General features: G+C 39.7%; 1 protein-coding gene across 25 annotated transcripts in view; it reads left to right on the forward strand.

Moving 5' to 3' along the window:
* The window catches only part of dnc (phosphodiesterase dunce), a 331,146-nt gene that overhangs the window by 315,263 nt on the left and 3,407 nt on the right, over nt 1–12,476 (forward strand). For 24 of the 25 annotated variants that reach the window (XM_067358185.1, XM_067358186.1, XM_067358188.1 and 21 more), the window contains 4 exons: nt 6,658–6,751; nt 7,860–8,089; nt 11,600–11,863; nt 12,230–12,329. In XM_067358185.1, coding sequence (XP_067214286.1) covers nt 6,658–6,751; nt 7,860–8,089; nt 11,600–11,863; nt 12,230–12,329 — 688 coding nt within the window. Of the gene's footprint in view, nt 1–1,567; nt 2,183–6,657; nt 6,752–7,859; nt 8,090–11,599; nt 11,864–12,229; nt 12,330–12,476 lie in introns of those variants that run through there. The other variant, XM_012378302.2, reaches the window with a different exon arrangement.

Here is a 12,476-nt window from a genome sequence, read left to right on the forward strand (position 1 = left end):
AGTGAATATGGTAGAACTGGATGACGCGACAAAAGCGTAGCAATCCTAGAATCGACCATCCGCTGAATGTGACTCGTGCGTCGTGTCACGTATTCCTGCGCGCAGTTATACCGCTAATTACTAATTATCGGCGCAACTCATGCGCAGCGGAAAGTTATATTTTTAACGAGCTTCATAGATGTTATTTACAACACTCGTCGGTATCTTGCTTGCTTTTACTATTAACTTTGTTACTCTCTTCTATTTATCAATCAAACATCGATTTCCGTAAAACAGAAATAAAACATCGTATGGGAAAAAATAAATATCCTACATTTAGAATAGAAATGATTATAAAAACATTTTTTACTCCGAAGAAATGTTTTATCCTCTTTTCCAAGATCGCACTTTTCGTGGTACAATGCCGGGATTCAGCGACGAAGTGAGAGATTTCCAATACGCAATCCTCTTCGGAGTAAAGCTTTGTCTCAAAACATAGATGACAGGTTCGACTTAAGTCGCGTTCTCACCGAGTTCATCTTAAGTCCAAATTTATCTGTGAGCTCATTGTTAAATAATCTTAAAGAAATAGAATGAATTTCTGAGACAATCTTTCTAGACGAGCGGGATAATCACAATTAGAGCAACGATTCTTTTATTCGAATAAAGTAATCGATTCTAAAGAACCAAAATATATTTTTATCGCGATAACTTTGCGAGTTTGGCACACGTCTCAACTGGCGCGTGTCGAGAGACACGTGTCTACTGACAGTCACTTTGAACTTTTCACATACGAATAACATATAATATGCATTACGTTGAGTGCATTCTCTCGAGATTATTGCCTGAGAATATGAATTAGATATTGCTTCCACAAAATTAGCTCCGGCAATTTCCGCGACTGAGAAATTTCTCGCTAATGAAAGGATCTTTGAAAACCCACGCAAGATTACGTTCCCTGTACTACGGATGCACTACGGATCCGTCTTTGTAATATGCAGTTTAGATGAACAATGCTTGACTCCTGATTCCATTAAATCCAAACTTCTTCGAAAGAGCGAAGACGTTTTACGGCAACAGCGGCGTCGACCTCCTGAAACAAACACAATAGGTTGAATTTGGATTACTTAGCAAAATAAATTATAAATTATGGTGCGAGTTTTTGCTGCGAGCCTGCCGCAGCGAACTGATTTCATTATCAGAATTTTGCTGCGTCTTAGGTTAAAGATTTCTGATAATTTTAATGAAGCAAATTTCTTGGTTGCTTCTGTATCATAGATAAGACTATTAAAAACAGACGGCAAAAAAGCTTAATTAACTTAGGGAGTCTTTTAGAATTTAAATCTCGCTCGCGCGTGAGATAAATACAGGAGCAATGTGCAACCGTCATGTGGTACTGCACATCAGCTCGCTCGGCTTTACGCTCCCCACCCGCCTCGCTGCTACACGCGCCAAAGTAAAGTGGAGGAGAGACGTCGGCACGCGTGGAGCGTATGTGTCAGAGCGAGAGAGCCGCTGTGAAATGAATGTGACTGGGAGCGAGACCGAGACACGCAGAGCGACCGAGATAAAAAGCCCGGTCGCCGCGATTCTGGCACGTAGACCACGTTTAGCAGTCGAGCAGCTCGCAGCCTCTGGCCGCTCGCAGGCCAGCAGCTCCTAGCAGTGAGCGGCGGTGATACGTGTCGGTGAATCAGAAAGTGCTCATCCGCGATTCCTCGTTCGAGTCACGCTCTCCGTCCATCGGTGGCTCGGGATCATCAGTCGATGAACCCGCGACTCCGGGAGTCTGGAACTGGAGCAGTTCGCCAATAATTCAACCGACACGGCGCGTGGTAGTACGCAGCTATTCTTCGGAACGCATCGGTCGAGAAATTCCCCTCGGAAGCAATCGATCGATCGGCCGCGTTTTTCTCCGATAACTTCTTCTTCGTGAAAGTTAGTGCGGCACGCTCTCGCGTGTCCCAGACATTGTCGTAGTCGTCGTGCGAAAACGCGCCGGCCAGTGACCCGGCAGACTCTACCGCTCGACTTTTTCGCGAGAGAGTTTCTCGAGTGTGCAAGCTGAAAAGGCCGCGCGATGGTGCGTCAGACGGCGAACGGTGAGGTGGAGACGGGCAACGTTGACGAGTCCGCTAGGTATTTCAATTATCTGAGAACCCTGGCGGATCTCACGGCCATAGCCAGCATCATGGCAGTGCAGGTAATTTGGGGATTATGTACGCCATTTGATCTAATCTCGCGATTTATCATTAGTAACTTATCTTAATGAACGTGTTAAACTCTTCCGGAAGGTTTACTCCGACGTATACCGGTTAACGACATGAATATGTTATAATTAAGACTGCCTTTCTCTTCATAGCATATTAATGACACGAATAAACATAGAATAAACATGTTTATATAATTAATAATATATAATTAATGATTAAAAGTAACGATATGACAATAATATAATTTAGAAAAGAGAAAGTTTCAAGTTAGCTTTCTAAAAATAAAAAATCGGCGGCTTCTACTGTTTGATAAGAGGCTAAGATTGAATCATTTTATTATATTTACATTGATTTCTGCAAATATTATCAATTGTTAAATGCGTATTAAAACGTGATTCATGTTCTTAGATTTCGATAGATTATGGTCGTCTTTAACAAGTAAGTTGATTAAGCAGTGATTATTTGATCAAACTAGATTTTATCGAAGAAATATTGTAAGAGAAGACGCAATATGTCAATGTGTACTCGTGATAACTAATTTTATCAAAGATCCCCCGTAGATCTTATAGCGCCATCTGCCATAGTAATTCGAACAAATAAAAGTGCTAGGATTTCGAAAGACGATCGATCGCACGAGAACCAATTCGTTTATCATTGTCACAATCGACAAACAGTTGGCGAAATAGCCGTTTAGCGGCGCATTTTCACGGTGACCTGGATTCCAAATTATCGTACAATTGTGCAAAGAACGATAGACGCATCATGTGATATCATTGTTTAATTATAGATCATGTTATCGGCCTCACGTGTAGCTACTAATTGTCAAAGCTGTCAATATCACGAATAATCCTATGGATACTCGATCGAGTGTTCTACGAAAAAAGCCTTTCCCAAAAACTCTCGAGACACTGATACCATTTCGGATAAAGACGGCGATGAATCTTGATTAATGTAATGTCGAGCGATTATTCATTGGTTCAATTCAATTAATTGCGAAGAAAGCGTAGTAGTCGCTTATTATCGCGCGATAAATTTCTATCGCGACAAAAGTACTGATTTGATTGATTACGGTTCTCAATAATAGTCGTCAAACTTTGTGCGAGAAATTGATACGTATCGACGATACGCATTGTAAACACGGCGATTGCACAATTTTTATTGATATTGAAAGATTCGCCTCTAGAGTCGCGAAATCGAAGTATTTAATTCGAAAAGATACAGCAGAAACATCTGTATGCGTTTTCACGACTATCATTGTCCAATGAACAAGCGGCGGATTATGCTATCGCTTAATTCGGGGTTCGGGATACGATAGATAAAGGTGCATTATTGCGGGGTCAAGCAATCACCGAGCTTAATTAGTGTCGACTCACGCGTTTTGTCACAATGATGAAACTGTGCAGACAGTTTATGCACGTCACACAAACAAACGGTGCGTTTGCATATCGAGACACGCTTGTCGCAATTCAATATTCTGTTCGTTCACACTTTACGCTTGTCAAATACGGCGGCTCGAGTCTCAAACGCGAATTCAATTCGATAGAACGTGTTCGAAGACGTACTCTAATGCGAAAGAATAAATCATCTTATTAATTTTTTTTAATTAGCAAAAATTTTCTATCTTCGTTTAATCTCGTGATTATACGAAGACTTAATTCTTTGCTGGCTGATTAATTAATTAGGATATTAATGTAGGTGACTAATGGTTAGAAATCTAGGATTACAGGCGAATGAGATAAGTGCGCGTAAACTTTACCTTAGACGGGATTTCAGACGAAGAAGATGAATCATGCGAAACAATGACTCGATTACCGAGAATGGTAATTATTAATAAAAAAACGATATATGTCAAGGGCTGAGGAAATGAGGTACGATGGTCTTGACCTTCTGCGACATTTCTATGAAAGTTCATTGATAATTATGGAAAAAAGGCGAATCACAAATAGACGCGGTCACACTAGTGCCGTCGCAATAGTCCGGTTAATCCACTTTGATCGCGCGGGATTTGCATTGCAGCGCTTCACATCTGCATTTAGATACTCCCGTATCTGCATTTAGATACTCTCGTAATTTTAGAAAATTACATTTTTATTTGCAATATTCTTAAATAATTTTTATTTTGCTCGTAAAATGGACTTTGCATTTATCTTTTCACATCAGTGTAATTTAATTACGTGATTTTCAATAACGTAAATTTCAATAATATTCAGGATATCGCATTAATCTTATTTTTACGTGCAAAGTAAATTTCGAATTCGGAAAGAGACTTTTGATATTATTTTTTGTCATTTATCTCGTGCGTGGTTTCTGTTCGAATCCGCATTAATGCGTGGACAAATTGTATTGTACCTATGTCTTGTAAATTACTTTACGGCGAAAGATTACTGCCGAAATATCTTGTTATAGAGTACAATGTACTACAAAATTATCGCAAGAAGATACATTCGGCAAATAGTGCTGCGCAAATTTATGACGACTTTGCCCGTTCGCGAAATCACGACGTGACTATGTATTCGAAACGAGATTGTCTCGAGCCGTTTTACGATATAACGTAGCAACATTGCTTCCTCATTAAACTAGACCTCGATTCCCGTCGAATTCGTTGCGCTTAGTTAGAAAATCCTGTTGCGCACCTGAATGGAGTGCATTACCGCGTGCGTAGCGAGAGCACGTAAGCGCGTAGCGGAACGTAAAGTTGATGCTAATTCATTATTCGCGCGCGTCACGCGAGCGCACGTTTTACTTAGTTTTCTCCGTCGACCTACTTAAGCCTTTCGACATCCTCTTTATCTTTATGGCACTGTACGCGGAGGAAGCACTTGTCAGATTTCGATTAAATGAGACGCGTCGTAATAAATGTTATACCAATATTTTACGAAAGCAAATAATTTTTCATCTTTGAGCTGCAGTAATAAGTGTTCTGTTTTCAATCCGATGAAAATAAAATGATAAAATATTACATCGATTTATAAGAAACCTTGCTATGGGAATTCGATAAAAATTAACATTTGTTAAAAAGTGCGCTAATAGGGAGTTTAAAAGTGTCACTAACGGCATGTATAAAAATTTAAAAAATGAGCATTAAATGCGAGACTGTGAATAAGAACTCATTTCGAGTCAACCCGATACGCCTCTTTTATGTTCTCGTCTTTTGCAAGGTTGTCGTAATTTCTGTTTTTTCCTGCATCATTTGGCGATTATTTTCAAAGGCTTAATTATACGGAATTACGGTACATTGACATCTGTAACTATATTGAACAAAAGCAATATTTATCGCAGAAAGCATATATTTATAAGAATATGATAATACAAGTATTATTATCTATATTTTTATCGCTCATTATACATACTTCTCATTTCGTAGATATACATATATTTATAATAAGCAGACTACAGCGCAATATGTATCATTATCCAATCGTTCCGATAAACGCAAAACGCTTGCGTCTATTTTTATTTTGAAAAAAATCAAATGTTAACGGCAAATCTTGAAATAGAACGCAAAAAAAATCAGACAACTCATTTACGGGGAAAAAATCATTCCACAGACATTCGGCATGACAATTTTTAATTTCGTAAAATTAATAACTTCCATTTTTCATCTCGAAACTCGGTTGAATTAATGAGTTCCGGACGAAACGAACCGCGAGCTGGAACACATCGTACTGCGAAAGGGCGTTTAATCAGCGCGTTACGCCGCGCGACGAAGTTATTCAATAATCCGCTCGGCAGGTCGTTACTCCAACTCGCAGGGATATATTTGCATAAAAACATATATTTGTCTATCCATTTGGCGAGTGCGCACGCGTTTGCGGCATGCCTATGTAAAGATGATACACGGCGATAGCGCGGCTCTGATAAGGGCATGCACGACCGGCATTGTTTGTCCCATCGGAAATTTGCGCCCGCGTGCGTCCGCACCGCACGTGCCTCGACAATCGTGCGTGGGGCTTGAGTATTACGCACAAATATCGTAAATATTACAGCGGAGAGAAGGCTTTTCACGCACGGCAATGAGAAAAAATTCGTCGGACGCTCTGAGAGCGGCTAGAAATCCGGGGATCTCTCTTTCCCGGTGTAATTTTTCATTTTCTTTTTTTCTATTGTTTTCGCGATTCTCGGTACCTTCTGTTAGCTTTTTCCATTATCTATCTACCCACAAGGGTCGTAAATTCCTGGAAGTATAGCTTTTTTCATCCCGCTTTGGCGTATTAGTGGGAGTAGTACGTTAATAGACATCACTCGATCTCGGATAATCCAGCTTGACGATTCTGTATAAAAAATCTTACAGATTTTTCGGATGATAAAAATATTTGATTGAGTAATGCGATTTGAGCTCAATTACGGAAACAAGTAGTTCGCGTCGCTGTAGCACGCTACCGCGAATTTATCGATTTATCGAAATATTATCTTCCCGATTGCAGTCAATTACTTTTCTAATGACCCGTTCTCTTTCTGATTACAGTTCAAGAGAATGCTGAACAAGGAGCTGTCGCATTTCTCGGAGTCGTCCAAGTCTGGGAATCAGATCTCGGAGTACATCTGCAGTACTTTTCTCGGTAAGTCGAGCGAGGCATGATGTTGAATAAAGTGAAGCAAATTAAAAAAATCGATAGAAGTTCTTTGAAAAAAAAATCACGCCAAACAAAGTGAACGGAAAGAAATGATACCGCGTTTAACGAGGTCATCGCCAGAAGTGATTTTACAGGTAATAAAATGAGCGCTCTTACGCATTAAAAGCCCTTGAAACACCATAGCCGGGTATCGCCATGACTATTTATTCTGGTCGCTCGCTTTGTCCGACGAGCGGTCGGTTGCTCTGGAGATTTTATCGTCAGATCAGAAAAACGCATTCCCTTCGAGGGCGTTTCACGGTAGATACCGTGCGTAAAAAAATACGACTTCCCGAAACTGACGTCAGCAACATAAAAAATCGCTACATCTGAATAAGCTTTAAGGAAGTAATTTCTGCCGAGGCTCGCCAGTAAAACTTTTTTACGGCATGTTGATTTCGTTACGTGGCTTCCTGGCGGGTTTCCTGCAATCGTCGCCCGTCTCCGCGAAAGTTTCTTGACACTGGCGGCAATATGACGCAAGAGAAGAAATAGGGAAGACGCACGATCGACACGTTTGTCGATCCAATCACGTAATTCTTACGCGGCGTCGGTCGAACGATAACTCTTAATGAGATATTGCGGCGTTATAACACCGGATTATCGGCCATCTGCCGTTCGACGCGAGTCTATCGGTTGATCTGATTACAAGCACTGAACGGTGATAAACAAACTGCGCCAGGTGATCTGTGATCATAGACACAATGCAGATGCATTATCGTTGCGATCTCCAATTAAGTGCAACGCACATGATGATTGTGCCGCGATAGCATTTGGCTTCGTAACTATGTAAATTAGATTTTGAGCTCTCTCGACAAACGATATTCGCTTCCTGTTGATGCCGGGCAAAATGTTGCATTATTAAATTCCGCAGAAGTGCGTTGCAATTTTTTATAATACTGAATTATATAATGGAACATTTTTATAACGTGTATTTTAGTATCGTGTTTTTTATCACGATATAATTAGAAGGTCTCTCATCCTCTTTAAGTTCAATGTTAACGTCAATCAACCGACTGCGCTTACCCACTTAGCGCTTGCTCTTTGCCTACAGACAAGCAACAGGAGCTGGATTTACCATCTCTGCGAATCGAGGATGCGGTCGCCGCTGCGGGCAGCGTTGATGCACGGGCGGCGAAAAAGAAGGATCGCGTACAAAGGGGACCCGCCGCTATGTCGCACATCAGCGGCGTGAAACGGCCGTTGACACACACCAACAGCTTCACCGGTGAACGCGTCCCGCTCCACGGGGTGGAAACGCCGCATGAGGAGGAGCTCGGCAAGGTGAGCCTTTGACCTTTAACGTTTCGCTACACGCGCGACGTACGCCCGGATTATATCGACAGCGTTCATCCCTCGCGCAACATTAACATTTGAATTCCCGAATCGCATATCGAGAATTCAAAGCGTAAATGTGATGTTGTAAAAAAAAAAAGAATAGTTAACGACTATAAAAATAAATACGCGCGTTGCACAAAAAAATATATTATCTCGAAATTATTGTCGCGGCACTTTGCTTCGTTCTCATTTCGAGTTTTTAATAAAACAAAAAAAAAAACGAGGAAGATAACGTGCGCGTTACTTGCGGACATTCAAAACACTTTGTAATCTTTTTTCAAATGTCTCGCTCGTATTCAAGTTATTTGTCATTACATACATATAATGATAGTCTCGCGCCCACGCATGATTGGCAAGAACATCTAATTATCGCAGGGCTTTCGACAGAATTTACCGGGTTGATACCCAACCATGCCGATATTAAACTGATTACGGGATTCGATAGAATCGAGATTTATTCGACCGTACATTCATTAATCGCGGCCTAACAAGAGCGCGGCACGTGTAATCCGTCATGTATTGCAATTGCGGCTGTAAAACTTTTCGAAAAACAAAACGATTTTGCATTAATAGAAACTTAATTGTTATATTTTTTGTATCACACGATTTTATACGATTGTTACTATGAATCTATTTTAATTACTGCATTTATCGATATAATTATTGTTTCGTAATTACTAAAATTTTATTTAGCTACGAGACGAAAGAAAGAATTTTAAAAAGCGCGGGGTGCGGAGTGATAATTACGCAATAATTGCAATAATTGCAATAAATCCGAAATAATTGTATTAAAGTTGTGCAATATATGATTATTCACGTACACTCATTTATTCAGATATTGATTACATATAATAACTTTTTACTCTTTCTCTCTCAGAATAAAGATGATATAACGCGCAGTTTACGAAAGCCGTACATAATCACCTGCTAACTTCCATCTAGAAAGTGGTTACTAATTTAACCGATCGGTGACGCATGGGACTCGTTACGTTGACTGCAAAATGAGGCTTCCTATTCTTCCACCGAAAAGACAACTTTCTAGTTTAAAAAATTGGATGTCCAAAACAACGAGTATAGTCATAAATTTCAGTTTAATATTTTTGAAAAAATATATTCCTACATTCTTTTTTTTTAACAAACGGTTCGCTAAATATACACTAGAAATTCCCGCTTCTAATTTTCCACGAATACTACGATTTGGCGAATTTATCGCGATAACGCTTATTGCTTTTCTCGACGGTGATCACGTTTATTGTTTCTTTTCATTCTTTGATCTACGCGCAATGTTGATGCGGAATCCCATTGCACCCAGAGAATTCCATGTTTCTGGCTTCCGTCCGCGTTGGACCAATATCTCGCTACTTCATCGCGGCTCGAATCGTCGGCGCACCACAACTTCGGTTTCGGAAAATTCCCGAACGACCTCCACGATACGTATGTGCATATATCTGCCGGCCAAATATTTGCAGTGCTCCCGATTTTACGGAAGATTAGCATGCATGATACAGCAGAATAACAAAACGAAGTAAAAGGAAAAGTGCGAGAGAGAGAAAGAGTGAGATTAGAGCGGATCAACGAGGCGGCAAGATCTTTCGGATTACGAGAGATTACAAAAGCGTGAGCTCCGGTAATTAAAATGCGCTACATCGCTAACTGTGTCGAGTCTATATTGACTGTGCGATAATCACCGAAAACTTCCATTTACGCTTCCGGATACCCGTATGTGCGATATCGCAAATATCGCATTTCGCTGGACGTTCGGTAAATCGCTCCATCGTTGCGTTATTTCAATTTCACACGGTGCTGTGTCGCTATGCGTGTGCAACGATGAGATTCGAGCGGATATCCGAGTAAATTTATGCAAAAGTATGCAAAAGATTTTAGAAGTTACGCTTTCTGGATAGGCCACCGTATTGCGCGACCAAATCGGGAAGAAGAATGAATGTTTTTAATGTTGTGACGTCATCACTCGCGGGATTGCTTAGCAGGAAAGTTTGATGAATTTTAACGAGTTGAAGTCCCAGCGCATGAATATATGACGAAAGTTCGTATTTTTCAATCCGCTTTAAGTGGACTCTAATAAAAATTTAATTAAGAAATTTATTGCTGCGATTCATATCAGCTCAGAATTTATAACTCGCTGAATATGTGCTATATATTTCGCTAAAATATTCACGTTCCGATTTTTTCTCTCGTTATTTTTTTTTTTTTTTTTTTTTTTTTTTTTTCCTTTTCTTTATTTGACTTTGATGTTGAACTTATCTCGCTTTTGACGGCCGGTACAAGAGGCGGCACAAGAATAAGGATAGGACTTTCAGAAAGCAGAACGTTTACTTTATGGCGTACGATTACGCCGATTACAAGGCTGGTTGTATTTTAACTGCTACAGCAAAAACATTTGGGCCGAGGTCGCGCGACTCTGATAACCTGAATAATTCAACTGATTAGCGGCGCATCCTTCGAGAATGAAACTGATTTTCGGCACTTCTACGAGAGAGTAATATATCATATTTGAACATACTGATCCAAGTGAGATTCGAAAAATATCTTTACATATAATTTCGATTATTGCACATATCGAAAAATTTATCTAGAATTTTTGTGCTAAAAATGTAAATTATATAGAAGATGCTGTAGAATAATATTTTAGAAAAATGAAATGGGGTCTAAGTATTTTCTTAGAAACCTTATCTCTAAGAAGGTAAGCATCTCTCCATTATGCAAATTAAAGTAAATTTTCTTAATGAAAAAGGAGGAAGAACAGGAATATTAAACGTCGCTATTCTGCATATTAATTGGTTTTCTCTGTAGAGAAATTGTTGCTAGACTAATGCAACGCAGACGTGTCCTTAGATGGCTACGTGATCTCCAGGTTTTCCGAGACTTCTCGAGAGATCCATTTTTATGCCCACGCAATTCTGAATCAATCAAAATGCTGCTTTGATGTTCTATGAATGCTTTATTTGGCAGTCGGATTGCTGCCCACGTGTTTATTCAAGAACGAAAATACAAGACGTTGTCGAAGTCGGTCGTGATGTTCTCGTCAAATTAAAATCGTATTTTAATGATGTTTACAAACAATTCGCATAAAAACGCAGGTTTTTTCTTATCTCACATCAGTGACTTAATGCGCTTACTTTGTTTTTCTCGAACTCGTCGTGCAAATAATTCGACTTTGTGCGTGAATAATCAGCTTTACGTGCGACCTCACGACGATAACGTAGGACCTCCACAATCTCCACATTTAAGCGCGCGGTTTTCCTTCATTTAGCTACAAGGCGCTCTCGTTATCAACGTCAGCGTCACCGTATAATAATTAGATAACAACGGCGATTCCCGATATCGCTTGAAAGAGAAGCATTTAATTAGTGTATCTTATACAACGCTCCTTATTAATCACTGTGACTTATTACTTCGAAACACAATCGTTAATGTTTTATGTAATTGTTTGCGCAGTTACTGTCGGACATCGACAAATGGGGCATCGACATCTTCAGGATAGGCGAGCTCAGCAACAATCGACCCCTCACTTGCGTAGCGTACACGGCCTTCCAGAGTCGAGATCTGCTCAAATCGCTGGCGATACCGCCGAAGACTTTCGTTACCTTTATGATGACCCTAGAGGATCATTACGTGAAGGATAATCCCTTCCACAATAGCCTCCATGCAGCTGATGTGACTCAATCTACTCACACTCTGCTCAACACGCCCGCACTAGAGGTAAACATATAGCCGCTATATATTTCTGTTTTCGCATAACAGGAAGTATGGAATTTCGATAACTTATTCTTATCTGGATAATAAGGCGTCAATTAATACAAGCGGCGCTCGATATGCAAAATTGTTTTTCATTGCAATTCTTCTTTGTGTTTAAACACTTGTTACATCTAGTAACTAATTTTTTTAAGCTCTTATAAAAAGACTGTTTAATTACTTGTGTCACAGCATTATCGAGAATACATTGAACGCTCCTTGCATTTTTTTCGGAATATTGATTTCTCGCGAAAGGAAGAATCGAGGTGCGGAGAAATAATGATTTTTCTAATAATGTATGTCAATAATAATATACTTCCTGCTTTTTTGCAGTCCGTGTTCACACCTTTGGAGATCACCGCTGCATTATTCGCGGCTTCCATCCATGATGTAGATCATCCGGGACTCACGAATCAGTTCCTCATTAACTCAAGTAAGTATCGGCAGGTCACTTAACTTTTTCTTTATAATAGCATTTATATTTTGAATAACGCATTCTATTAAAAAATAATAATATGTGACGATTAATCTAATTTGTTTTTATTTTATAATGAAATGAACAGAAAAAATTAACGATCTC

This window comes from Linepithema humile, chromosome 6, assembly GCF_040581485.1.
Source record: "Linepithema humile isolate Giens D197 chromosome 6, Lhum_UNIL_v1.0, whole genome shotgun sequence".
Taxonomy (NCBI): Eukaryota; Metazoa; Arthropoda; class Insecta; order Hymenoptera; family Formicidae; genus Linepithema; species Linepithema humile.